The sequence below is a fragment of the Somniosus microcephalus genome, chromosome 4 (assembly GCF_052327205.1).
Source record: "Somniosus microcephalus isolate GS21.2 chromosome 4, FLI_Smic_1.0, whole genome shotgun sequence".
Taxonomy (NCBI): Eukaryota; Metazoa; Chordata; class Chondrichthyes; order Squaliformes; family Somniosidae; genus Somniosus; species Somniosus microcephalus.
Window position 1 is genome coordinate 191,506,775 of NC_140990.1, and position 27,136 is coordinate 191,533,910.

The 27,136-nt window shown below is 47.2% G+C and overlaps 1 protein-coding gene across 1 annotated transcript in view; it reads left to right on the forward strand.

Annotated features, from left to right (window-relative positions):
* The window catches only part of LOC147120086 (aryl hydrocarbon receptor-like), a 188,966-nt gene that overhangs the window by 150,101 nt on the left and 11,729 nt on the right, over positions 1-27,136 (forward strand). Inside the window, exons 9-10 of the mRNA XM_085985649.1 lie at positions 20,800-20,941; positions 23,834-25,310. Coding sequence (XP_085841775.1) covers positions 20,800-20,941; positions 23,834-25,310 — 1,619 coding nt within the window. The remainder of the gene's footprint in view (positions 1-20,799; positions 20,942-23,833; positions 25,311-27,136) is intronic.

Sequence of the window (27,136 nt, forward strand, 5' to 3'; positions counted from 1 at the left end):
AATGAGCTTCCGACCACATGTCTGCGGCATAACTAAGACTGCTTATTTGCACCTCCATAACATCGCCCATCTCCGCCCCTGCCTCAGCTCATCCGCTGCTGAAACCCTCGTCCATGCCTTCGTTACCTCTAGACTTGATTATTCCAACGCACTGATGGCACTATCCTACGTTTTGAGGTCATCCAAATCTCGGCTGCCCGTGTCCCATTCGCCCATCTCCCCTGTGCTCACTGACCTACATTGGCTCCTGGTTAAACAACGCCTCGATTTCAAAATTCTCATCCTTGTTTTCACATCCCTACATGGTCTTGCCCCTCCCTATCTCTGTAATCTCCTTCAGCCCCACAACCCCCTGAGATATCTGCACTCTTGAGCATCCCTGATTATAATCGCTCCACCATTGGTGGCCGTGCTTTCTGTTGCCTAGGCCCTAAGCTCGGGAATTCCCTGCCTAAACCTCTACACCTCTCTCGCCTCCTCCACAATGCTCCTTAAAACCTACCTCTTTGACCAAGCTTTTAGTCATCTGTCCTAATATCTCCTTGCGTGGCTCTGTCAAAGTTTGTTTGATAACGCTCCCATAAATTGCATAGGGACATTTTACTACATTAAAGGTGCTATATAAATACAAGTTGTTGTTGTAGCCGATCTCTTGTGGTGTTCCACATGGGGTGTCAAGACCATGGCCATTATTCAGGTCAAGCAGGCTAGAAGGTGGAGGGATATCATGACCTGAGGAGAGAAATAGAAAGAGAGGGAGAGACAGGGGTCAGTGGATGGGGAAGGGGAAAGGGAAGGCGGTTGGGAGGAGGGCGCATTGGTGGATGGGGAAGTGTTAGGTGGCACGGGGCCAGAACTAATCTTGCCTCAGTAGCAGCGGAGGTTGCACTGGTTTTTATCTCTGGGTAGAGGATGGTGCTGAATTGCTACTGGGCGAGGGGCTGAAGTATGAGTTTTTGATTGCAGCTTAATGGGGATTGGGAGTTGTGCCATGCTTCTTTGCTCAGTGCAGGGTTGAAGAGGGCCATGATCTCTGCGTGCGGGGAGGGAGAAGAATTTCCTGTTTGCTTTGTCTGCCCATGTTCTTCCAGTTTCTTACCTTGGTTTGTGGAGAAGACCAGATGGTTACTGCTCCGGTTTGCAAGGTTCCACTCCTCTTATTGATCACTTCAGAGCAACCTTGGGCGCCCGATTCTTCATCTCTGTTTACTGAGGAAATTAGGATGTGGAAACCTCTGCTCACAGTGGATGGGGAAGGGGAAAGGGAAGGAGGTTGAGAGGAAAGGGGCTTTGGGGCTGGCCACGATCTCTGCTCCATGTGAGGTTAAGACACCTGCTCGTAGAAGGAGGTGGCAGTCTCTTCTCAGTGGGGTGAGGAGGATATAGATCACTGCTATATGGGGCTGGCTGCGATCTCTGCTAATTTGGGTGGGGAGTCAGTGATCCTTGTGCGTTGTGGTGATGAGGTAGATGCGGAATCTTCTGCTCGGTTGAGAGTGGAACTTAACTCTCTCCTCAGATGTTTGAACAAATAGCCCTGAACTAATAAATGAACAAATAGACCTGAATCTCCAGCTATTTGATTCTGTTCCTGCACAGCTGCTATCTGAGTATTTCCAGTTTTTTCTGGTTTTGTATTTAGGAACAGGCAATGGCCATTATGCCCAACAATCTGGTTACCCTTGGATAGCTCTACCCTACCTACCTGCCTTCATATCGCTTAATCTCCTCTCTGAAAATGCAATTTTCTCTTGAACCCATTTATACAACCTCCTTCAATAGCCTTCTACAGAAACTCATTCTGAGCCTATTGATCTTTGTACGAAATAAATGTTCTGCTTGGTTTCTTACTCTCTTCCTAATTTTCATTGCTAACTATTAGCCTCTAACTCACTAGACTGCTCATCGAACGGAGTAACGGGGCAACCAACAACACCTTGTATTTATATAGTGCCGTTAACCTAGTAAAACGTCCCAAGGCGCTTCACAGGAGCGTTATCAAACAAAATTTGACAGCAAGCCACATGAGACATTAGGGCGACAGAGGTAGGTTTTAAGGAGCGTCTTAAAGGAGGTAGAGAGGCGGAGAGGTTTAGGGAGGGAATTCCAGAGCTTAGGTCCTCGGCAGCTGAAGGCACGGCAACCAATGGTGGAGCGATTAAAATTGGGGATGTGCAAGAGGCCAGAATTGGAGGAGCGCAGATATCGTGGGGGTGGGGGTTGTAAGGCTGGAGGAGATTACACAGATAGGGATGCGCTGCTCCTTAGTTTTGTTCTCTACCGATTTCCCAATCAACATCTGGGCAATTGAAATTGTCCATGATTAAGATCCTGGCCTTTTTGCAGACCTCCCTGAAGTTGAAATGTTTCTCTAGCTATCCTCACCTCTTGTCGGGGCCTGAATGCGTGTCCCGAGTAGGAGCAGCAGAGGAAGGCCTGTGTGGAGAGTGCAGTCTGATGGGGCTATAGACACGGAGTCAGCAATCTCAAGATGCTGCAAATGCTCTCGTGATTTATGGCAATTTTCTTTTTGTCGCAACAAAATCATTTGCTTTAATCATCACTAAAGATAAAGACAAAACAAGAAAACCGCAGCAAATGCCCAGTGGGCCTGTCAGCATCTGTGAAGAGAAGTTAGTAATTCCGATAAAGTGAGTTCAGATGGATGATCTGCACTTGAAATGTTTGAAGGATGCCGGCATATCCACCACCCTCTGTTATTATCATTGTTGTTCTGTTGCTGATGATGTCTCCACAGGAGCTGTATCTATTTAACACTGCACCAGATCTGTGGATTTGCATAGGAAAAGCATCTGGGCGGCCATTAGGATTAATTGTCAGTGCAGCAGGAATATCAGAGAGAGCCTGTTACACAATGTTACAATTAGCAGCTTCAGTGTGTGCAAAATTACTCCACGGCATCACTACAATGTGTATTTGGAAAAATATTTGAGATGCTCAAAACCGCCTTATATCAAGAAAGTTAAGCACGGTTTATGTACGTCAGGGAATTCTGGGGAAACCCCCCCCCCCCCCCCCCCCCCGCAGAGATTGCATTCAGGGTCACTGAAAAAAATCTGTGGAATCTGCTGCTCCCATCATTTTGCGTCAAGAACTTTGATGTTATAAGAGTACATTTGCTTCGATTTTTTTTTCTCTCTACTTTCCCCTGTCCCCTTCCAAAGGTGTTGACTAATGTAGTGAAATTCCTCCTTATCTCTGAAACTGTAAGGCCAGTTGACACCCCCCCCCCCTCTGCTCTACCTACATCCACACTGTTCTAATCAAGGCTCAGTTCACTGTTCCCACTCCAACTTTTTCCTCAAGACTGCCTACACATGGCCCTTCCTTCCTCCCTCCCTCCTACACACGGCCCACCCTCCCTCCACTAACCCCCTGAACACTCTGTTCCTCTGACTCTGGCCTTTTGTGTATTTCCCCCCCCTCCATTTGCCCCATCATTGGCGGCCGTGCCTTCAGCCATCTAGGTCCCATGCTCTGGAATTCCCTCTCTATATTCCTCTGCCTCTCCACCTCCCTCTCCTCCATTTAAGACCCTCACTAAAACCCACCTCTGACTAAGTTTTTGGTCACCCCTCCTAATATCTCTTTGTCTCAACTTCTCTCTTGTCTGATTACGCCCCTGTCAAGCACCTCGGGATGGTTTATATGTTAAAGGCACTATATAAATGCAAGTTGTTGTTGGAGGTAAAACTGTTTGGTTGAGTGGATTTTGCACCAGTTTTGTCCTTGATTATATTTTCTGTGTCGATCAAGATGAGGGCTGGAGCGCTCTTTATTTCTCTCCACTTTTGACATCCAATACCAGCAACAAGCACTGCTAGGTCATGAATAGCACAGCTTTAATCCAGAGTCAAGTTCCCTTTTACACTACTCAACGAGCTATTCAAGGTCAGGTATAGCATGGCTTAGAGGCAGAGTAAAGTTTCTTCTACGTCACTTCAACAATGTGCTTTAGCCCAATCTCTAACTATCAGGAAAGACTGAACAGGCTGGGGCTCTTTTCTCTCATCGTGAAAGCTGAGGTGTAATCGAGGTCTTTAAGGTTATAACAGGTTTGATATGGCGGACGTAGAGAAGATGTTTCCACTTGTGGGGAAGTTCAAAACTAAGGGTCATAAATATAAGATAGTCACTAATAAATCATTCGGAAATTCAGGAGAAACTTCTTTATCCAGAGAGTGGTGAGAATGTGTAACTTTCTACCACAGGGAGTGGTTGAGGCGCATGGTATAGATGCATTTAAGGCGAAGATGGATAAGTACATGAGGGAGAAAGGAATAGAAGGATATATTGAAAGGGTGAGATGTAGAGTGGGAGGAGGATCATGTGGAGCATAAACACCAGCCTAGACTAGTTGGTCCGAATGGCCTGTTTCTGTGCTGTAATTTCTATGTAATCTATGTCACCTCAATAGAATGCTCCCTATGTATCAGTGAATCAGATTTGTGCCAAATGTCTGTAGTTTTATGTAGCTGGCCCCTTCATACCAACAACTGAGTTGAGACTGTGCCAAACTCATTCCACATAATTCCTTTCACAGCAATCAGATAAAGAGGCTTCCTTCCCATTAATCTGGGCTGCACTTCAAACCCAGGTCCCAGAACTGAAAGGCCAGTGTGCTAACCCAGTGTGATGTAGGGAGTCTTGCTCCACAGGCTTTAGTTGGAATGCAGGAGAGTAGAGGAAAAAGCTTGGAAATTGAAGGATGATTGGAAACCTCCGCCAACAAAAGCAACTTCCCATAAATCCCTGTGGCTGATTTATCAAGTCGGACCACAAACCGGTTTCAACGCTTTGAACTGGGCAGTGTGGCAGGCAAGGAGGTACCAGATGGTGAGGAATTGAAGTTGCCATTTTTTTCTTCATAAACAAAAAATTAAATTCCCACCAATGTTTTGAATTCACTCAATAGCTATCCAGGAGCAGCTTCTAGTTGGCCATGTGCAGCTGTTCTCTGGTGACCTGCTGTTGATTTCTTTGGATATGTTTAACCTCAGTAAAATAGAATGCTCTCCCCTGCAACCTTTCTGGATATCAAACCCCAGGTGCATTCTCCAGGCTGACCATGAGTCAGCATCCTTTCCCCAGGCTTCTGCCATTGCTGCAACCAAACCTCCAGCTTAGCTTTTGGGAATGGGAAGGGAACTTAAAAATGGATTTACAAGCACCAATCCACATTCTTCCACTCCCAATTAACTGGGGTCTTTCTCCGAGTGGCAGGCAGTGACGAGTGGGGTACCGCAGGGATCGGTGCTAGGACCCCAGCTATTCACAATATATATTAATGATCTAGACGAGGGAACTAGATGTAATATCTCCAAGTTTGCAGATGACACAAAGCTGGGTGGGCGTTTGTGCTGTGAGGAGGATGCCGAGAAACTCCAGTATGATTTGGACAGGTTGGGTGATTGGGCCGATGCATGGCAGATGCAGTATAATGTGGATAAATGTGAGGTTATCCACTTTGGTGGCAAAAACAGGAAGGCAGATTATTATCTGAACGGCAATAGATTGGGAAAAGGGGAAGTGCAACGAGACCTGGGTGTCCTTGTGCACCAGTCGCTGAAGGTAAGCATGCAGGTGCAGCAGGCGGTTAAGAAGGCCTTCATAGCGAGAGGATTCAAGTACAGGAGCAAGGATGTCTTGCTGCAGTTGTGCAGGGCCTTGGTGAGACCACACCTTGAGTATTGTGTGCAGTTTTGGTCGCCTTATCTGAGGAAGGATGTTCTTGCCATGGAGGGAGTGCAGCGAAGATTCACCAGACTGATACCTGGGATGGCAGGAATGATGTATGAGGAGAGATTGGGTCGATTGGGCTTATATTCGCTGGAGTTTAGAAGAATGAGAGGGGATCTCATTGAAACTTATAAAATTCTAACTTGACTAGACAGACTAGATGCAGGAAGGATGTTCCCGATGGCGGGGGAGTCCAGAACCAGGGGTCACAGTCTAAAGATAAGGGGTAAGCCATTTAGGACAGAGATGAGGAGGAATTTCTTCACCCAGAGAGTGGTGAACCTGTGGAATTCTCTACCACAAAAGGCAGTGGAGGCCAATTCATTAAATATATTCAAGAAGGAGTTAGATATATTTCTTAAGGCTAAAGCGATCAAGGGATATGGGGAGAAAGCAGGGACAGGGTACTGAATTTGGATGATCAGCCATGATCTCATTAAATGGCGGAGCAGGCTCGAGGGGCCGAATGGCCTACTCCTGCTCCTATCTTCTATGTCTCTGTTTCAGGACTGGCAGTGAAATGGGCCACCTCTGGGACTCGGATTTGAATCCAGGCCAGACTGATAGTATGTGAAAGGTCACAGCTGGTGCGTGGGGCAAAACAAAATTGCCCTTTCTTTGACACTAAAAAAACGAATGCAAAGAATGCTCGTCTGATGTTGGGCTGTGGACAGATGGTTGAGGTGGAGCAGAGGAAGTTTTCCTGTGCATCTAACTTTGCTAAGACTGACTTGAGCATGCTAAGAAGTTCTTCTGATGTTGAGGTTAAGATATATGGTTAAGGGAAAGTAAAAAGAGCTCTGTACTGTACCTGACTTGGGGATGCTGATGAAGGGAGCTGAAATAGGATATTGCTCGCAAATACACTCTAGTGCGGTACTGAGCCACAGCTGTCTAAGGTCCAATCCCTGATCCATGCTGTTGGCTGATTGAAGTCAATTGTAGCACCTCTACCACCATCCCCACTGCAGTGTCTCTCTGGGATCCTTGACTCTTTTTTTCCGCCACCCTACCACTGTAATTGCTATCACTGATCCTTGCTGGAATGTATGCATGTGTGGATTTCTAGTGAGGACAAGGGTGCCTGCACTGTCTGACAAACCTGCAGCGCTCCCTGCCTCGGCTCAAATATGAATAACGGTTAATTGTGGGGGGGTACCAGCGAATATCTGAATCCTACATGAACTGTACCCCAGTATGAGTCAGTGCTTTCAGAAGAGATGGGAATGGCAGTTAAGGATGAGCAAAGGAATAAAATGTATTTAATCTATATATATAAATCGGTACTTCTGTCATTCTGTCTATCTGTCTGTCATCGCGTGTGCGTTGCGGGTATGCACTCGAAAGTTACAGGGCGTACCTACGCGCGCGTTACCTCCAAAGAAAGCTTACGCTTCCGAGACGGTTTTAAGCGTATTTACGTTTCGGCCGGGCTAAAATTGCGCCCGCGGTATCCCAAAAACCTTCAACATTCCGCTCATTAGCATCTCATTATCCGCTCATTAGCGACAGAGTGACCTCGAGCTCGACCAATCGTACGCCGGGTTGCTGGCGTGTGCCACCGGGCCAATCGGTGCGCGTGTGGCCGGGCTTTATCGTTTTGAACCGAGGTGAGTCGCCGCCATCTTGATTCCAAACTTTTCCTTTCTTTTTCCCGCTTTCTGCGTCTTAAAAAAAAACGTTGCTTTTAAAACACATATTGTTTTTTAAAAAAATGATTTAGAAAGTAATTAACTTATCTAATCTCATTAATTTTCCTACCTTTCCCCGTTTTTCCAGGTAGGCCTAGAAGCCTCGGCGTCTCCTCCACACCCACGCCCGAGCTAGGCACCTCCCGGGCCCACTCGAAGGCTGGAGGGCCGAGCCTCAGCCCAGCGCCGCTAGGGTGCGCGCGCAGCAGGAGCTGAGACGCCTCTCTCTGCCGGGGCTTGCTGAGCGTCCAGCGTTACCCTGGCAACGGGCGCAATCGGCGGTCTTCACCTCGGGGGGAGGGGGGGCGGCTGCGACCCTCGGGGGGGGGGGGCCGCGCGCGCGCAGCAGGAGCAGCTGAGACGCGGCGTCTCTCTCTGGCTTGGTCAGCGTCACGGTTGCCCCTGGCAACCGGGCCCGCCAGCCGAGAGAGACGCCGCGTCTCAGCTCCTGCTGCGCGCGCAATCGGCGGGTCTTTACCTCCGGGGGGGGCGGGGGGCGCGACCCTCGGGGGGGGGGGGGGTCGGGGGCCGCGACCCTCGGGGAGGGGGGGGGGCGCCCCGCCGCCCTCCCTCCCTTCCCTCCCCCCCCGCCCTCCCATCCCCCCCTCCCCCCGCCCTCCCTCCCCCCTCTGCTCTCCCTTCCCCCCCCTCCCTTCCTCCCCCCCCGCCCCTCCCTCCCTCTCCTCCCTCCCCCTCTCCTCCGCCCTCCCTTCCCCTCCCCTGCCCTCCCTTCCCCCCTCCCTCCCTTTCCTTCCCCCCTCCCCTCCCCCCGCCCTCCCTTCCCCGCCCTCCCTTCCCCGCCCTCCCTTCCCCGCCCTCCCCTTCCCGCCCTCCCTTCCCCGCCCTCCCTTCCCCGCCCTCCCTTCCCCGCCCTCCCTTCCCCGCCCTCCCTTCCCCGCCCTCCCCCTCCCCGCCCCCCCGCCTCCCCTCCCTTCCCCTCCCTCCCGCCCTCCCTCCCCTCTCCCCTCCCCTCCCCCTCCCTCCCCCCTCCCCTCCCCTCCCTCTCTTCCCCCCAGTCGCTCTCTCTCTTCCCCCCCCAGTCGCGCTCTCTCTCTCTCTCTCTTCCAACAACAACATGCCCTCGAAAAAGCCTCGGCACCGCCGGGCACTTCAGCTAGTAATAGTATAAATTAACCTCTGTCAATCTAACTGATGGAAGCACACTTTGTAGTGAATGAAAGTGTATGTTGGTGAAACATTGTAGTGGTGGTATCATTTTGAATGTGAATTTGATCACTCAATTACTGGATAATTGGCAGCTAAGGTAGTAATCTGTGAATGAGGTAAATCCAGGTTTGATCTCTGCTTAAGTAAAACAAATACCCTTAGTGCTTTCCAAAGTGGACTGAGTGATGAAAATTGGATTGTCTATGCATTACGGGATGTGCTATGAGGGACAAAAACAGAACATGCTGGGAACACTCAGCTGATCAGGCAGTATCTGTGGACAGAACCGAGGAGTTAACATATCCTATGTGTGCCTTTTGTCAAAACTGGAGGAAATTACAGATAAACAGCATTTAAAAATGAACAGCACATGGAGAATGAGGAAAAACTCACTGTATCTTTCAGTTTTTGTCTGGCTTGCCAGCATCTGCACGACTTTTTGATATATTGTGTGGAATTCTGTTGGGTAAGAGTCCTGATACGGTGTGTACATGTATGACATATTGAAGATAGTTAATAATTTGGTCAGCAGGAGGACATGGGATTCTGATTAGCTGCTCGGCAGTCACCAGTTCAGATCAATGACTGGCTCTTACTCTGAGATTCAATCCCATGTTATTAATAGTTGGAGGACAGTAGCTGTGCAGAAAACACACATTCCATAATTAATCCAAATTAATCGTACATTATACCCGTAACTGCTACTCTTTAATGGTACATTATAACACTAATAACTTGACTGTTAAAATCTTGTTTCTCTGACAGCTTCAGCTCTTCAGTGCTAGTTGTACAATAAATGAATTTGCTCACGTAAGTCTGTATTAGTGGCTTTAACTGTTGCCCCAGGGTATTGGGAGTGTCAGACTGAAGTCAATCAATAGGGAACCAAGTGGAATCAATTTTTTATTTAAATAGATGCATTTTTACTGTTACTTCTCAAGGTATCTATAGAAGTAGCTATCCTCACTACAACTAACCATGAAGCCACCCAGTAATTGTTAATAGGAACCAGACATTCTGATTTGGACATATGTTATCCATGGAACTTACTGTAAGGGAGTAAAAAAAAATTATTTGGTTGCTGTTTTACTGGATTCATAAGTAAGCTTTCAATTTCTCGAGAAGCAGCCAACATGAGAAATTTTCCTGCTATGTTTACGATGCTGCTACACAAAGCAACCAGAGAAACTTCTCTTTTCTCACCCCCCCCCCCCCACCCGTGCCCTCCAAATGTTAGTTAGTTTGACTGGCAGCTTTTCCTGTTGCTGTTTAGCCTTTAGACTGCCAGCAAGTTGATGGAAATGTAGCTGAAATGCTGCAGATGGGCAGTGCTTCATGTGGCTTCCTATTCTCCCATTATAGAAAGCCCCAGGATCTGGCCCATTGTGCTAGTTTGTGTTTCCCAAACTCAAGAGCCTGTGTTCCTGGTGTAAGAAAAAGCCCCCATCCTCTACAAGAGTAGGTTCCATTAATTAAACATATTAAAGATTTTGTTCATTCATAATGCTAGAGTCCATTATAAAAGATGTAATAGCAGAGCACTTGGAAAACAGTGACAGGATCGGACAAAGTCAGCATGGATTTACAAAAGGTAAATTGTGCTTGACTAATTTACTGGAATTTTTTGAGGATGTAACTGGTAGAATAGAAAAGGGAGAACCAGTGGATGTGGTGTATTTGGACTTTCAGAAGGCTTTCGATAAGGTCCCGCATAAGAGATTAGCGTGTAAAGTTAAAGCACATGGGATTGGGGGTAAGGTACTGACTTGGATAGAGAACTGGTTGGCAGACAGGAAGCAAAGAGTTGGAATAAACTGGTCTTTTTCCAAGTGGCAGGCAGTGACTAGTGGGGTACCGCAGGGATCGGTGCTAGGACCCCAGATATTCACAATATATATTAATGATCTAGACGAGGGGACTAGATGTAATATCTCCAAGTTTGCAGACGACACAAAGCTGGGTGGGCGTGTGTGCTGTGAGGAGGATGCAGAGAAACTCCAGTACGATTTGGACAGGTTGGGTGATTGGGCAGATGCATGGCAGATGTAGTATAATGTGGATAAATGCGAGGTGATCCACTTTGGTGGCAAAAACAGGAAGATAGATTATTATCTGAACGGCAATAGATTGGGAGAAGGGGAGGTGCAACGAGACCTGGGTGTCCTTGTGCACCAGTCGCTGAAGGTAAGCATGCAGGTGCAGCAGGCAAATGGTATGTTGGCCTTCATAGAGAGAGGATTCGAGTACAGGAGCAAGGATGTCTTGCTGCAGTTGTACAGGGCCTTGGTGAGACCACACCTTGAGTATTGTGTGCAGTTTTGGTCGCCTTATCTGAGGAAGGATGTTCTTGCCATGGAGCGAGTGCAGCGAAGATTCACCAGACTGATACCTAGGATGGCAGGAATGACGTATGAGGAGAGATTGGGTCGATTGGGCTTATATTCGCTGGAGTTTAGAAGAATGAGAGGAGATCTCATTGAAACTTATAAAATTGTAACAGGACGAGACAGACTAGATGCAGGAAGGATGTTCCCGATGGCGGGGGAGTCCAGAACCAGGGGTCACAGTCTAAAGATAAGGAGTAAGCCATTTAGGACAGAGATGAGGAGGAATTTCTTCACCTAGAGAGTGGTGAACCTGTGGAATTCTCCACCACAAAAGACAGTTGAAGCCAATTCATATGTTCAAGAAGGAGTTAGATATATTTCTTAAGGCTAAAGGGATCAAGGGATATGGGGAGAAAGCAGGGACAGGGTACTGAATTTGGATGATCAGCCATGGTCTCATTAAATGGCGGAGCAGGCTCGAGGGGCCGAATTGCCTACTCCTGCTCCTATCTTCTATGTTTCTATATGACCTTAGGTTTCCAAGCAACCTTTAATAGAAACAAAGGCCTCGACACCTGCAGACGATATTACGATGCATCATCCTTTAAGGACCTTTAAGTCCTATAGCGACTCCAGTGACCACTGCTATGCTCCTTAGATGGGCATATAGAAAATGAGTAAAGCTGGCTAAACAAACCAGCTTCAGCACACGAGAGGCTACGGCACCAGTTGGAATTTTCCACCTAGTAAGCGATGTATTGCATGGGCCAGTGCCAAAGTGACAGCTACATTCCAGCTAAGGTACGCTCTCTGTGCTAAGTGGAAAATTCCAATTTGTGCATTAGCCCCACTGGGAGAGGTAAGCTGCCTCTGCTTGTAAAAGTGTTGGACCTCTGACAGCATCGTTTTTCTATGAGAGATCCATAAAGTCCCTTTTTTATGGGGAAGGATTTGAAGAAATGGGAGATTCTGATGCCCTTCCCCAGACAGTTTACAGGGAATTCACCGAGCAATACTGCCTGACTGATTCAACGTACTGAATGAAACAGACAGTGACTTGGCAGCACCAGGGAGAGCTGATGACAGCATTCTAATCTGTCCAAGCCATTACAGAATAGATTAGAATCCTGTCATCAGCAGAGGCTCATGGGCTAATTTTAGAACGTTCTCATCTGCCTGCAAGGAGCTGTTCTCCAACAAGAATCTGGCCAGGTTCGGATGGCATGTCACCAGGCCCACTGTTAGGTTTGTTCACATAGGTATAGGCAGCTGCTAAAACATCAAGACATTTTCCAAGGTTAATTGCGGCCCCGATCAAAGACCAAATGCAGGGAGCCAGTACATGTGTGGTCGGACAGCATTGTGGCGGTTTGCAACATCATCAAGAGGGGAAGGGAGTGGTTCCCGCTCATCTTCGTTGAGGTGCAAGCCTTCCAGTACCACTGACATCTTAGTAACAGAATGAGTTGCTTGGCTCAGCATTTAGTTGAGGTAGATAATATAGAATCATACAGCACAGAAGGAGGCCATTCAGCCCATCGTACCTGTGAAAGAGCTCTTTGAAAGAGCCAACCAATTAGTCCCACTTCCCAGCTCTTTCCCCATAGCCCTGTAATTTATTTTCTCCCCCATTCAAGTATATATCCAATTCCCTTTTGAAAGTTACTATTGAATCTGTTTCCACCACCCTTTCAGGCAGTGTATTCCAGCAGTGGTCTCACAGTCTATCCTGACAAGTGGGCAATCTAACCAGAATTAATGCAGAATATTTTCAGGACCTATTTGCCTTTCTGCTGAGGGCAGAGCCCCTGCCAGCTTCTCCTACCCCTGGCCACAATTATGTGTTTCTCCTCTATTTTCCCTGAGCCCATGGATAGCCTAGAAGAGGCGAGCTTACAGAGCAAAAGTCATGTTGCCCTCTTGGTCCCACAAACCATTGTCTTCATGCGTCACGGCAACGGGCAGAGGCAGGATTCCACTGCCTCAGCAGGGACCTACTGTCGAAGTCAGAGAGCCAAAAATTGCACGTGAACCTGGACACGTCCCGATTGATGGGCTGGTTATTGAAAGATGATGACTGTTGCATCAGGGTCTCCCATCCCCAGCAATCACTACTTAGATTAATTGCTGCCGAGTATCCACTAAGAAAGAAAGAACTTGCACCTATATAGAATATTATCACCTCCTCTGGATGTTCCAAAGCGCTTCACAGCCAATGGATTGCTTATGAAGTGTAGTCACTGTTGCAATGTGGGCAAACACCACAGCAGGTTTGCATACAGCAAAGTTCCACAAACAGCAAATGAGATGAATGATCAGTTCATTTGTTTTTGATGAAGGCCAAGACACCAGGATAACTCTGTTCTTCAAATGTTGCCATGGGATCTTTCATGTTCACCTGAATAGGCAAACAGTGCCTCCGTTTAATATCTCATCTAAAAATGGGACCTCTGGTGATGTAATGAGCTGTCAGCTTGGATTACATACTCAAGCCCTGGAGTGGAGCCTGAAGCCACAACTTTCAGAGGAGAGAATGTTATTTACTGAGCCAAGCTGACACGTGGGGTTTATGCCACGAATGAAAGGAGTTTGTGTAGTGTTATTCTAAGTCATTTTTTTTTTCCTATCTCATGAGATGTGCTGCATATCTTTAGAATCTGTTCAATGTTGGCTTTAAATTTAGTTTTATTTGGGTTCATGTTGCAGCTATTTCAATATTTCATGATTGCTATTTGCATTTGGATTCCCAGATTGGTGTCTCGTTTTATACAAGATATTTGGAAGTTGTGCCAAGTTAGGTCCTCAATAAGTTTCCAATCAGGGTCCTAATTTTGTTCTTCACAATGTAATATACCCACCCTTTAAATCTTTTCCACAATGTTAGTTTAAATTTGTTACAGGGGCAAATGCACCGTTAGTTAGTTTTGGCGCGCTGTTCGTGAACTGCGTACACTTATTGTAGATCAGTCTTCCTTGATTTGGCATCCTGACAGGGCTGCCTTTAAGACTCACTCAGAGTTGTTATCCAAGGTCATTTCCTAGTTTTATTTAGGTCAAGAAGTTGTCCCATTGATTTATCTGAGATTTATCAAGACTGCAGCATTGAGGAAAATATTCCATTATGTCATTAGGGCATTTTGCTAAATTCCGTGTTCCCAACCCGTGACTTTTGCTCCATTTAACTTTAGTGGATGAAAAATTACATAAGTGTGCAATTTAGTGATCGGCACATGCAAGGAGTGGTGCAATGGAATTTGTACCCCATTGTTTCCACATAATCCTGAGTTATGATTTTCTCTCTCAGACTAGTTTAGCCAATCCTGGCAGTTAATTGTTTTTGATAATGCAAGGACCAGAGACAAACTGATGACTAAGAAGCACATAACTAAATGGATGGTTGAGCATGTCCTACTCTGCTGCTATCTTGTAGGGAAGAAGCCAGGTTACAGATTCCGGGTCAGTCCACCCATTCCATGGCTGCTGCCTGTGCATCTGTCAATGAACTTCCAATTAGTTGCATATCCAAGGCTGGCACAATTTGAATCAGTACACATTTCCTAAACATTACTATCTAGACTTAACTGTAGCACACCTTGGATAGATCAGTCCTAACATCTACCGTGGCTTAAATGTAGGGACCTCTCCTTTCCTAGATCTATATCCTTTGGTGCACAGAGGATGTGGAATAAGGACAAAAGATAGATCATCTACCTTGCAGCGTCTTCATACTTTAAATTATATCTCTGTACTTCCTCCAGCCCTACAACCCTCTGAGATATCTGCGCTCCTCCAATTCTGGCCTCTTGAGCATCCCTGATTTTAATTGCTCCACCATTGGTGGTCGTGCCTTCAGCTGTCAAGGCCCTAAGCTCTGGAATTCCCTCCCTAAACCTTTCTGCCTCTCTACCTCTCTTTTTCCTCCTGTAAGATGCTCCTTAAAACCTACCTCTTTGACCAAGCTTTTGGTCATCTGTCCTAATATCTCCTTATGTAACACGGTATCAAATTTTGTTTGATAACACTTTTGTGAAGCACCTTGGGACGTTTTACTATGTTAAAGGCCCCATATAAATGCAAGTTGTTATTGATATATGTCCTGTACATACCACGACTCACTCATTAGTCTACGCTCTCTGTAAGGGACATTGTTTCGGAGGATGATTGTGTGACTACAGAGGTGGCCTATACTCCTTTTGGTGTGTGCAGGGTGCGTGTCATTCAAAGGATGAGGGAGACCCCACAAGACAAGTAGGGACCATATTTCTTCTGCTTTGCACCCTGGAAATGCCTATTTCTGGGGAGCAAAGCAGAGCAAGGAGGTGCAGAGCACCGTCATGTCTTCTATGCTTCATCCGCATTTCTGGAGCTTTGTTTAGGGTCGGCGGGGCGGAGTGAAGTGAAGTTCTTACACCTGAACCGAGCAGAAGCCTTTACATGCCATGCTGATGAGGTAGGTGCGATGCCAGCACCCACCTTGCCTCATTTCCCTGAGCCTGAGAGATTACGCTGAGCTCCCTCACTTTAGGAGATCTGCCCAGGGGCGGCAAGCAAACTCCTCTCGCTTCACATCAGGTATTTTCTTCAGTGCGGCCAACAGGACGATCACTGGGGCCTGTGGCCTCCTGGCTGCTGCTTTTGGCCATCAGAAACGAGCCCCCAAATATGATGGCCATTATCGCAGCTGTGGGCCTCTCGGCTCCAGCAGCAGGGCACTTTCCTCCCCTTGCGTTTGGCCACAAGCCGCTTCCTGCTCCAGGGAAAGGTTGGGGCCATGATACCCTGAACCCACTATACGCTATACTTTAATATAATGTAGATGTAATTTATTACTATGTTACCTTCAACGCTTGACAATTGGCCTGTGATCCCAGTGTTGCTGGACCCTATCAGTCACACTTCATCCAGTGAGCTGTTTCAGGTGGCACATACTTCAAGTGTGTTTTGCCAAACTTTGATTTGGGCCAGGACAAGGAGAGGAAATTCAGTCCCATAATCTATGTCTGTAACCTATTATTTTGAAATTACTAAAATAACTTCTATTCAAAATTTTTTAAATACTTCATTCTCGCCCTTTTCCCCCCCCCCCCCTATTCTGTCCTTACCTTTTATCTCCTATTTTTATTACATTTTCCCTATCTAATGTAACCTATTCTATTATTCCTGATTTTTTTTCTCCTAAAAAGCAAAATTTAAAACCTTTTACTTCCTTGTTCTCTTTTAGTCCTCATCCTCTATTTAGGAGGGTGGGAGCAAGTAAAGAATGTCCAGACTTTGGCTGGAAATCAGTTTTAGAGGACGCTTATACAGCCAATCGAAAGCTCTTAAGAGTTGGAAGGCTGGCGGGGTCATTTCAATCAAGTCAGTCTTTGACAAATTTTTGTGTGTTAAACATAAAGGGTTAAAATTGAATTGGGGCGCTAACTTCGCCGGGGCGCTAAAAGTAGCTCCCCGGAAAAATTAGCGTCCCTGCGCCGGAAATTGAATGGTTGCGCCCCAAGAGGGAAGCGGGCCGCGGTATTGCAGGCCTTCCTCCCCTTCTTAAAGGGGAGGGGCCTTGTGCAGCGCAACCTGGGGCCCAGCTTGGCCCCCGGGGATCGGGAGTGCAGGCAAAAGAGCCCGGCACTCGAAGTGCCAGGCTCTTGGAGCGCACCCAGCACTCCGCGGGGGGGGGGGGGGGGCGTTTCAGGAGGTCTGGGACGGGAGCACAGGCGGCCAGCAACAAAAATGGCCGCCCCGCACCTCGCCTTTAAATTGCACCTCCCCGGCCGCAGGTACGTCCCCCTGACCCGGTCGGACATAGCGCCTGGCGGTAAGTCAGGGGGCGCTCCTGAAGATCGTGGCGTGAGCGGGGCGCTGCGCACACCAATGACATCATCGCCAGTGGTGCAGCGCCGCAGGGCGCTACCGGTTAGCGCCACCACTAACCTCCCGCTGAATTTTGCGGGAGGCGTGGGCAGTGCCGCGCCCGGGCGCTAGTTGGTTTGCGTCCCGTTAGCGCCCTCTTAAGGCGCTAACGGGAGGTGCAACCAACTGAATTTTTCCCCCAAAGGTCCTGATTTTATGATTGGGAGCACTTCCAGTGGGGCTAGGACTTCTGTCCACTACAATGCTGCTCCCCTGACTCCGGCTGAATTTCCATCCCTAGGATCATTAACATGCGGGAGGTAGGTTCCCTGGATCCTGCCCAGGAGTCGTGCTGAAAGTAGGGGGGAGTCATGACCATGAAGATTCTCGGTGGTGGAGAGGCTGATGCTGAATCAAGATCCTGGCACTTTTCCAGCTGATGGGAAAAAGGAAGTTTTTTTAAAAAAAGCCTGAATTTTGTCCTCAGATTTATGATCGCTCTGTGAGCTTGTACAAAGGCACTGCCAGCATTAAAGAGTGATTTACCTCATCTGACGACCGGTGACCCCTGAGCACCTGGGCCTAACAGGTGGCAGTATTCAGAGGGCAAATGGCAGGATATACCAGGCTGTATTTCCTTAATTTAAATTCTATTTGCATGTGCACTTTAGGCTGCTGGTCTTGTCCATTGAGAAATGGATAGTTGGGGTCGCATGTAGGGCCTGCACAGAAAATCTATTCCAGAATAACTGCTACCAGCGAATAAATGTAGCCATGGCGTTTGAAAGGCTAATTTTCCTTATATTCATTCATGGGATGTGGGCGTCGCTGGCAAGGCCAGCGTTTATTGGCCATTCCAAATTGCCCTTGAGAAGGTGATGAGTCGCTTTCTTGAACCGCTGCAGTCAGGGCTGTTAGGGAGGGAGTTCCAGGATTTTGACCCAGCGACGATGAAGGATCGGTGATATATTTCCAAGTCAGGATGGTGTGTAACTTGGAGGTGGTGGTGTTCCCATGCGTCTGCTGCCCTTGTCCTTCTAGAAGTCGCAGGTTTGGGAGGTGCTGACGAACAAGCCTTGGCGAGTTAGCTGTGAAAGTGCTGTATTCAAAATGGTTGTCACATTTTGGAATCTTCTGACTACTTTTCCACTGAGGATTTGCTAAAAAGAAGTTAGTTTTACTTTTGTGTTTTTTGTTAGCAAAGTGTATTCTCACACGTTTTTAATAAAAAGCACCTAGAAGAAAGGTGGTAAATAAGATAAATGGAAGTAGCTTTCCCCAGGGTCGAAACAATAAGCAATTTGTTAGTTTGTCTAGGTAATCAAAAAAATCTCATACCCATTGTACTGGAAAATCCTTTGATCCCTATATGTCTGTGAAGAGGGAGTTAAAAAGAAGAGAGAGATGGAGGCAGAGGGGATTTTTGAAACAGGAAGGCTCTAAGGGCAGCCAGTCTTTTAAACAGAAAGGTGCAAAATATTTAAGAAACATCAAAGTCAGCAATGTTGAAGGAATAGTTTTTTTTTAAGTCATATTTTTGAGTCAAGTGAGCTCATCCACTGATGTGATGGCGCATTCTTTATTTCGTATCATTACGCAAAGTTAAGTTGTACTGATTGATCATAACTATTGCTTTAATGTTCACTCGCTGTGAAATAAAGCAGCTTAATAATTTGCATCACCAAATGTTATTTTGTACCACCTTCGGAGAGCTGGAAGAAATATTTGGTTGAATGACACAAATATCCAAGTCCAGATCACAAGGGGATATTATTGTCACACCCCTGGGTTACACTATCATGCTAGTAGATGTAGAGTGGTGAGAGTTATCGCCCCTAAAAGTAAGGTGCTCAGACCACTTATGGGAGTAACCAATGAACCAGAGGAGGTATCTACAGCTGACCTGAATTTGTGACAGTGGTGTTGCAGTTAAGTTTCAGACAGTTCACTAACTGCATGAGCATCCTCTTAAGTGACGTGAAGTTAAGCTCAAGAACTGCAAGCAGTGCACTATTCATTATGTCACCAGAGTAGAGATTCTGCACAAAATATCTGCTGCTACCAGCTTGAAAGTATAACATAGAAGATAGGAGCAGGAGTAGGCCATTCGGCCCTTCGAGCCTGCTCCACCATTCAACGAGATCATGGCTGATCATCCAAACCCTAGCACCCGGTCCCTACACCGACAGCCATCCCACCCAAGCCCTATCCCCGTAACCCTGTAACCCCACGTATTTAATCCCCCCTAACACTAAGGGTCAATTTTTATCATGGCCAATCAACCTAACCCGCACATCTTTGGACTGTGGGAGGAAACCGGAGCACCCGGAGAAAACCCACGCAAACACGGGGAGAATGTGCAAACTCCACACAGTCACCCGAGGCCGGATTTGAACCCGGGCCCCTGGCGCTGTGAGACAACAGTGCTAACCACTATGCCACCGTGCTGCCCCACGATACAAGAACAACGATAGGTGGAAAGACATTAGTGAGAGTGCAGGTTAATAACATTTAAGGTTAGGCAGCCTGTTTTTTAAACTCATTTTCCATTTGAGCTTGGCGTCTCTCTCTGAATTGCCTCAAGTTCACTTTCCCGGTCTGCTCACTGTGCTTTGTGAGCATCCAATGATTTACTTTTTCTATAGTTAGAAGCATTTCCACTTTATGGCGTTGCTTTAGTGGGGGGAAAAAAGAAATAAGAAAACTGTAAATACAGACTCGGGCTGTGATGCAATCAACCAATGGGGGTTGGTCATGAGATTCCCGGGTTACCCTGCACAGAGTGACTGTTAGTTTAAATCATCTATCCAGACTATATAATTTGATTCACTTACTGCAACGAAGTTTGGGATCTGCCGGCGAGCTTTGTATTGTACAAAGCTCTTTTCTTTTGGATGGGGGAAGAGCTTGGCCTCTAGTTCTGGGTTTTTATGCATAGCTTTTAAGCGTAAGTTTCCTGTGAAGAAATCTTTCCTGAAGTTTGACGATGATCAGGGCGACTCATTTGCAGTGACTGGCTGAGTAAAATTCCTTTTTTATTGCATGGAATTCCAAGATATCTGCCGGTGTCTTAGAGTTCACTCTCTGCGAATCTGTCCATTTGTTGTGAACACTGTAAGTCGGTGGCCTTAGTGATAATTGTCCAGTTTTGAAGATGCTGGGTTACGATTTACACAACCTGGTTGAAGAAGTCCTGGGGTGTATCTGGCCAATGGGCCAGAAGAGCCACTGGTGCAGGAACCACCACTGAAGACCGATATAACCCTATATAAACACACATTACAGATCGATAGTGACTGCTGGAAATAGAGAGATAGATCAATTTCAGAAAACACTTCAAAGAAAATGCCCGTGAATTCTAATATCTGGCACAGAAGCTGTACTTCATCTCCATAGTTGCACAAGACGTGAGTTATCACTGGGATGTTCTCAACAGCAGCTTTGTTGATTTCAACAGTGATGGAGGAGCAGATATGCTTCTCGATTTGCCATCTTGTTGTCCAAAGTGGAATCATAGAAAATTTAGTGTAAAACCATACAGCACCATTCAACCCATCGCGCCTGTGCCAGCTCTTTGAAGGAGCCATCCAATTAGTCCCACTCCCCTACTCTTTCGCCGTAGCCCTGTAAATATTTCCCTTTCAAGTGCATATCCAATTCCAGTGCATTCCAGATCATCGTAACTCGCTGTGTAAAATAAATCCTCCTTATCTCCCCTCTGGTTCTTTTGCCAATTATTTTAAATCTGTGTCCATTGGTTACCAACCCTCCTGCCAGTGAAAACAGTTTCTCCTTATTTACTCTATCAAAACCCTTCATAATTTCAAACGCCTCTATTAAATCTCCCCTTAACCTGCTCTGCTCTAAGAACAACCCCAGCCTCTCCAGTCCCTCCACATAACTAAAGTCCTGCATCCCTGGTACCATTCTAGTAAATATTCTCTGCACCCTCTGCAAAGAGGCCATTTGGCCAGCATGCCTGCTCACACTGACTTTTGTTTCTCTTCCAGTGATTAAAACAGGAGAGAGCGGCCTGACTGTGTTCCGACTGCTGACCAAAGACAACCGATGGGCCTGGGTGCAAGCAAATGCAAGACTGGTGTACAAAAATGGAAAACCGGATTATATCATAGCAACGCAGAGGCCTCTAGTGTGAGTTTGCTGGCCAAAAGGTTGTTCAGTCTATTACTGTCATCCTTCCTTTTATTGCTATTTAATTCCCTTTCATTGTTGCATTCTCTTTCTTTGGTTCTTAAAGAATATATTTGTATTACATTCCCTGTTGTTTTTAATGTAGAGCAGCAGAAATTCTTCACTTGCCAAATAGTCATTTGTGAGCATAAAGCCTTTGTGGTTGTTAACGCTAAGAAAACTAAAGACGTAGCAGAGACGGTGTGACGCAGTGGGTTACAAAACTTTTCACTCAGCTTTGTAACCCAGGTTTCAGTTAGTCAAACAGGTGGGATGGAAGGTTTGTCTGTCTCTGGCTGACTGCGGGAGGGAATGCTTCTCCACGATCCCATCCAAATGCGGGTGGAATCAGGCAGGAGAATGACGGAAACTTCAGCCTGCCGCTGCCTCACTGCTCCGACCGGGGTTTCCCTTCCCCCGCCCCTGGCTGCTCCTTCCCTGCCATATGCAAATGGGGGCAAGAGGCAGCACAGATCCCAGATCCCCAATGGATTTAACGACCCTGTTCCCCCAGTGAAGGGAGAGGGGACCTTGTAGTGTCCTCCTCTCCCTGCAGTCAGCCCCAAACACTTACTGCCGAAAGCCTCTGCCTCGGCCGAGACCGTCAATTGGGAGCCTTTGTTCTGATCCTTGGGCACTTTTGCCTCCCTTAAGGTCCCTCGCTGCCTCTTCGGGTGCTGCAGCGGTGTCCCTACTGCAGCACCGCCCGAGTTTCTTCTTTTGCCTTGACAGGCTCGCCTTTGACGGTGGGAATCCTGCCGGGAAACCACTGTGTGCATGGAACTCCCAGGAAAATGGACCGGGGTAGGCAGAACTCTTCTTAAGAGGAGAACCCCCCTGCCCAGTGTGTCACATCTGTCTCCCTGCTTCCTTTCCCCGTTAATGGTCATTGGATGGCTTGAAGAATCTTATTTTTGCTCTCGATTGTGTTCTTCTTCTGACAGTATGGCTGAAGCTAGAACATGTGCTCAGGGCAATTGGTGCCCTTGGTACATAACATAAGAAACAGGAGCAGGAGTCGGCCATTCGGCCCTTCGAGCCTGCTCCACCATTCAATGAGATCATGGCTGATCTTCTGCCTCAACTCCATTCACCGGCCCTATCGCCATATCCCTTGATGCCCTTACTAGTCAGAAATCTATCGACTTCTGTTTTGAATATACCCAATGACTGAGCCTCCACAGCCCTCTGGGGTAGAGAATTCCAAAGATTCACCACCCTCTGTGTGAAGCAATTTCCTCTCATCTCAGTCCTGAATGGCCTATCCTTTATCCTGAGGCTGTGGCCCCTGGTTCTAGACTCCCCAGCCAAGGGAAACATTCTCCCAGCATCCACCCTATCAAGCCCTGTAATAATTTTGTATGCTTCAATGAGATCCCCTCTCATTCTTCTGAAATCAAGAGAATACAGACCTAGTTTACTCAATCTCTTCTCATACGACAGTCCCGCCATCCCAGGAATCAATCTCGTGAACCTTTGTTGCACTCCCTCTATTGCAAGTATATCCTTCCTTAGGTAAGGGGACCAAAATTGTACACAGTACTCCAGGTGTGGTCTCACCAAGGCCCTATATAATTGCAGTAAGACTTTTTTACTCCTGTACTCAGGTTCTTTGTACCTTTGCAAATGGCCATTCTTCATGTGAACCTGGATAGTGGGCTGTTCTTGGAGGCACCATAGACGAGTGACTCTCTGTGCCCACACAAACAGAGAAGGCACAGAAATGGAGTGACAACTTTGCTGATGACCCCGCTCTCCCCAGGGCACTGATGCCACTTGTAATAATTACTCCAATTCACTGCTCCAGCTGAAATCAGCTAATTCAGAACAGACCAAGGATCAAACCTGGGTCTTTCCTAGTCAGTACGGTTCAGCGTTACACCACACAATGTATTTATTCACTCAGCCATCAGAATGCTTGACTTCTGACAATCTCAACTCAGTTGATGTAGATGCTCAGTGCAAGAACTGTCCTTGGCGTTTGACCCTATTTTAAATAAAAGTGGAAAGAAAAGCTGATGTGGTTTCAGCAGGGTTTCCAGGCCAATGCGGCAGGGTTGTTTACCTCTTTCTTGGGTTGTGAACAGTATTGAGTCTGACTACTAGGAAATCTGAACTGCATCTCACTTTCATGACGCACGACCCGAGAGTGTTCAAAGTTGTGCAATGTTTTGTTTCCAGCACTGATATCGCTCACAGTTAGATTCACCTCACCTCCTATTTTAAACAAATTAAGTATGACACATTCCTATAGCAACCCTAACGGTTTGTTCATTAAAATAGATCACGGTGTGTAGAGTTATTCTGCTTACTTTTTCCCTCAATTTTTACCCTCTTCTCTTGAAAGACTTCGATTCTTTCTTGGGCTATGGTTCCAACAGATGTCATATTTTGTGCGTGAGCCTAGAGAGCGAGTATCAGTAGGCTGTCCAACCATGGAGGACATCACATCCCACCCTGATACTGCTCTTCATCCTAGGCCTATACATGCTCACTTTCCAGCAAGTGTCACTTGACAAGTGATCAGAAGCAGGAAGCCTGGCCAATTTTGCCCCCTCTAGTGCAGAGCTTTGATTGTGCCTCTACCTCCATGCTAGTTAAGATCAACTAAGTCAGCGTAGACTACAGATGCAACTTGGGATCTTCTCAGCCTGCATGGCTGAGTTTCACACTGTGTGGTGCATTTTTACAATGAGCCATTTGGGAAGCTCCAACTGAGGTTTGTTCTACTTTGCATTTTCCAAATACTGAGCAGATCTCTCCACCTGAAGCCTAACCTAAGGCCTACTTGATATTTTAAGTATACTCCTAACACTGATGTGACTGATTTTTTTCTTGTTTCTGCTCACACAGCGACGAGGAAGGAGGGGAGGAGCTCCGTAAACGCTCATTGCATCTGCCGTTCACCTTCGCCACAGGAGAGGCATTGCTCTACCAAGTGGCCTGTTCCAATCCGGGACTGCCCGACCCATTCCAGGCTAAAGGAAGAGGCAGTAGAGGCAAGAAGAACGTGTCGAGCAAAACCGAGAAGGAACAGAGAAACCTGGACCCCAGTTCCATTCTGGGTGCAATGATGCGACAGGACGAGTCCGTGTACGTCTGCCACCCAGCATCTGAGCCCAAGTATTCCTACAGCAGCAGTTTCTTCAGCGAGGCTGGTGGCTCTGGGTGCACAGCAAGAGACAACTGGCAGCTGGTTCCCAGTGATGCCAGTGAGCTCAGCCAGCAAGAAGTTAACGCTGGGCAGCTCGATCCCTTGCTGTCCACCTTGGACTCCCTCAGCCTGGTTGGTGAGGACAATTGTTTAAATAGCGACTTATTTAGTGCGCTAGAAAATCTGGGACTTGGTGCAGATGACCTGGAGCTCCTCCTGTTTGATGAGAGGATGGTGAGGGTGGAAACGAACCCGGAATATGTCCCCTCATTAAATGACATTTTGACAAATGGTGAAATTTTGTCCTATGTCCATGACTCAATTGTGACTAAAAGCGATCAGGAGCTCTTTGGAAACCAGCAAACATATCCATTATCAGATTTTTCCCAAACTCTGACTACAAACCCTTTGATGTATTCATCCAAACCCTCGGGAAAAGAGGCTCAGTATTCCTCCCAGCCCTTTCATCGGCACCAGCATGCATTGCATTCAGCTCAACAGATGCTGCAGCAGCAAGACCTCCTGCCACAAGCCCAACGGGATGACCAGCCCTGGGGCCAACACTTGCAGCCCAGTAATGGACTCCAGCCTCAAGCGATCCAGGAAGAACCCATCCTTCAGCAGCAACAGCAGCTAAAGGTCCACCTGCACACGCAGTGCCAGTTCAAACCAAAAGCCGATGAGCAGGTTCTCGTCAACGGAATGCATTCCCGCTGTCCGGCTAACTCCCAATTGAGAGCCGATCACCAGTGGCAGAATTATAGTTGCCCGTCGGCAGTCGATCAGCCGATTTCATACAAACTGGATCACTTCACTGGCTACGATGTTGGCCAAAACCTGGATTCGTGCCAGCAGCCGCAGTCAACGTGTCCGCCTTTTGCTCCAAATGGGATCGTTCCGAACATGGATTGTCATATGGGTGGGGCACCTTATATGGAGTTAACGATGAACGGAGGAGCTGGCACCGACAGCCAGTACCATGGCTTTCTTGCCACATCTTCCACTTACCAGACCTTCCCACAGAAGCCGCAGGTTGAGGGAACTCCTTTCTGTCAGTACCAGCCCTTGAATCCCTCCAGTAGCCCATTTGTGGATTTGTGTCCGGAGCAACTGCAGCCTATGGTGGACCCTTATGGGTTGTTTCCATCATCTGTATCTCAGGACAATACCCACAAGGTAACCAAACCAAAGCTTCCATTTGTCTTCCGGTCTTATTTTACTTGTCTGTTTGGGAAGGAAACTGGTGGTTCTAGAGGGAGGTATATGTTGAGATGATCTACCAGTCCACAGGACACATTGGTTTCTGTGCTGGTGGGATAGGAACATGGAGGGTACCAGGCCAGAGTTAAATAGAGGACATGTGAGAGTGGATGAGTATTCTGGAATGTGCTTGTTAACATTTGGAGATTTGGGAGTATTCCTGCAGAATATTTCCTCAGAAGATTAAGCAAATTGGAGAGAGTTCATAGCAGGACATACTGCGTATGGCCTCTAAAAGGAGCAGACTTGATCGACAAATTGCCTTTGCTTATTCCCAAGTTTCTTCTGTTCTGAATTTAATCTGAAATAGGGACATTGTCTGGGGCTGACCAATACAAAAAAAGCCACTCAAGCAGGACATCTCCTTTGTGTGGCTGGCTGACTGACTGGGAAACGAATTTCTCTCCACACAAGAAATAGTTGAGGTGAATAACATGGATGCATTTAAGGGGTAAGCTAGATAAACACATGAGGGAGAAAGGAATGGAAGGTTATGCTGATAGGGTTAGATGAAGTAGGGTGAGAGGAGGCTCGTGTGAAGCATAAACACTGGCATGGACCGGTTTGGCCGAAAGGCCTGTTTCTGCGCCGTACATTCTATGTAATTTCCAATGGACTGACCTGCTGGTTTAGCAAGTCAGCTAAATCTTGTCTATCCAGTTAGGCAGAAAGACTGGGGGACAATTTTAATGTAACTCGCTGGGCGGGAAACCGACGGAATCGGGTGGGATGCTGGATTTACACCCTGCCTGATATTACTCTGTTTACTTCAGTGGAGAGTAAAATTGGTAAAGGTGCTCTGGCTACGATCAGTTGGCGAGAGTGGGACAGAGCCGGACATTGGAAGAGAGGCGGATAGTGTGGTCGACTGTGTCAAAAGCTGCAGAGAGGTAGAGGAGGAATAATGAACCATGGTCACGGTCACAGAGACTGTCATTTATGACTTTGGTTCGGACAGTTTTGGTGCTTTGGGAGGAATGGAAACCGGACTGGAGAAACCTGACTGGAGTTGCGGGAGAGATGGATACGGATTTGGGGCAACAACACATTCAAGAACTTTGGAGAGCAAAAGGAGGTTGGAGACAGGGCAGCAATTTGCAAAGACAGAGGGTTGAGGGTTTTTTTGAGAAGGCGGGTGATGACAGTAGTTTTGAAAGGGAGGAGAGACTGCCTCTGAGGAGAGGGAACCATTTACAACGTCAACTAGCATGGGGGCCAGGAATGGAAGTTGGATGGTCAGATTAGTGGGACTGGAGTCAAGGGAGCAGGAGGTGGGTCTCGTGGTTGAGATAAGCTCGGGAAGAGGGGAAAGGGCAGGAAAAAACCAGCTGGTCCATCAAGCCTGTCCCATCCTTGCCTGGTGAACATACAATGACCATTAACCACAGTCCACCCCACACTCATGCAAGCTCTTGAGTGAGGCAACAAAAAAAAACAAACCTGAGGCTAATTTAGGGGGAAAAAAGCTCTGGGAAAAGTTGCCCTGCCTAACCGGTTGTGCAGAATGTGGCAGTCCTGCTAACGCACGGGATTGGTCCACAGAAAATCAGCGAGAAAAATCGAGTCAAAGCTGGGGAGACTGCGAAAAGAAGTTAGCTGTGAGACGCAGCTCAGTTAGTGTGCTGTCAGAACAGCTGACTGTCTCAGCTAATGAAATGCTGGGGACTTGGCAAACGGAAGGTGGCTTTCATTCGGGTGTCCATTTAAACAGTTTCGACCATATCTCAGCTTTCAAACACAAC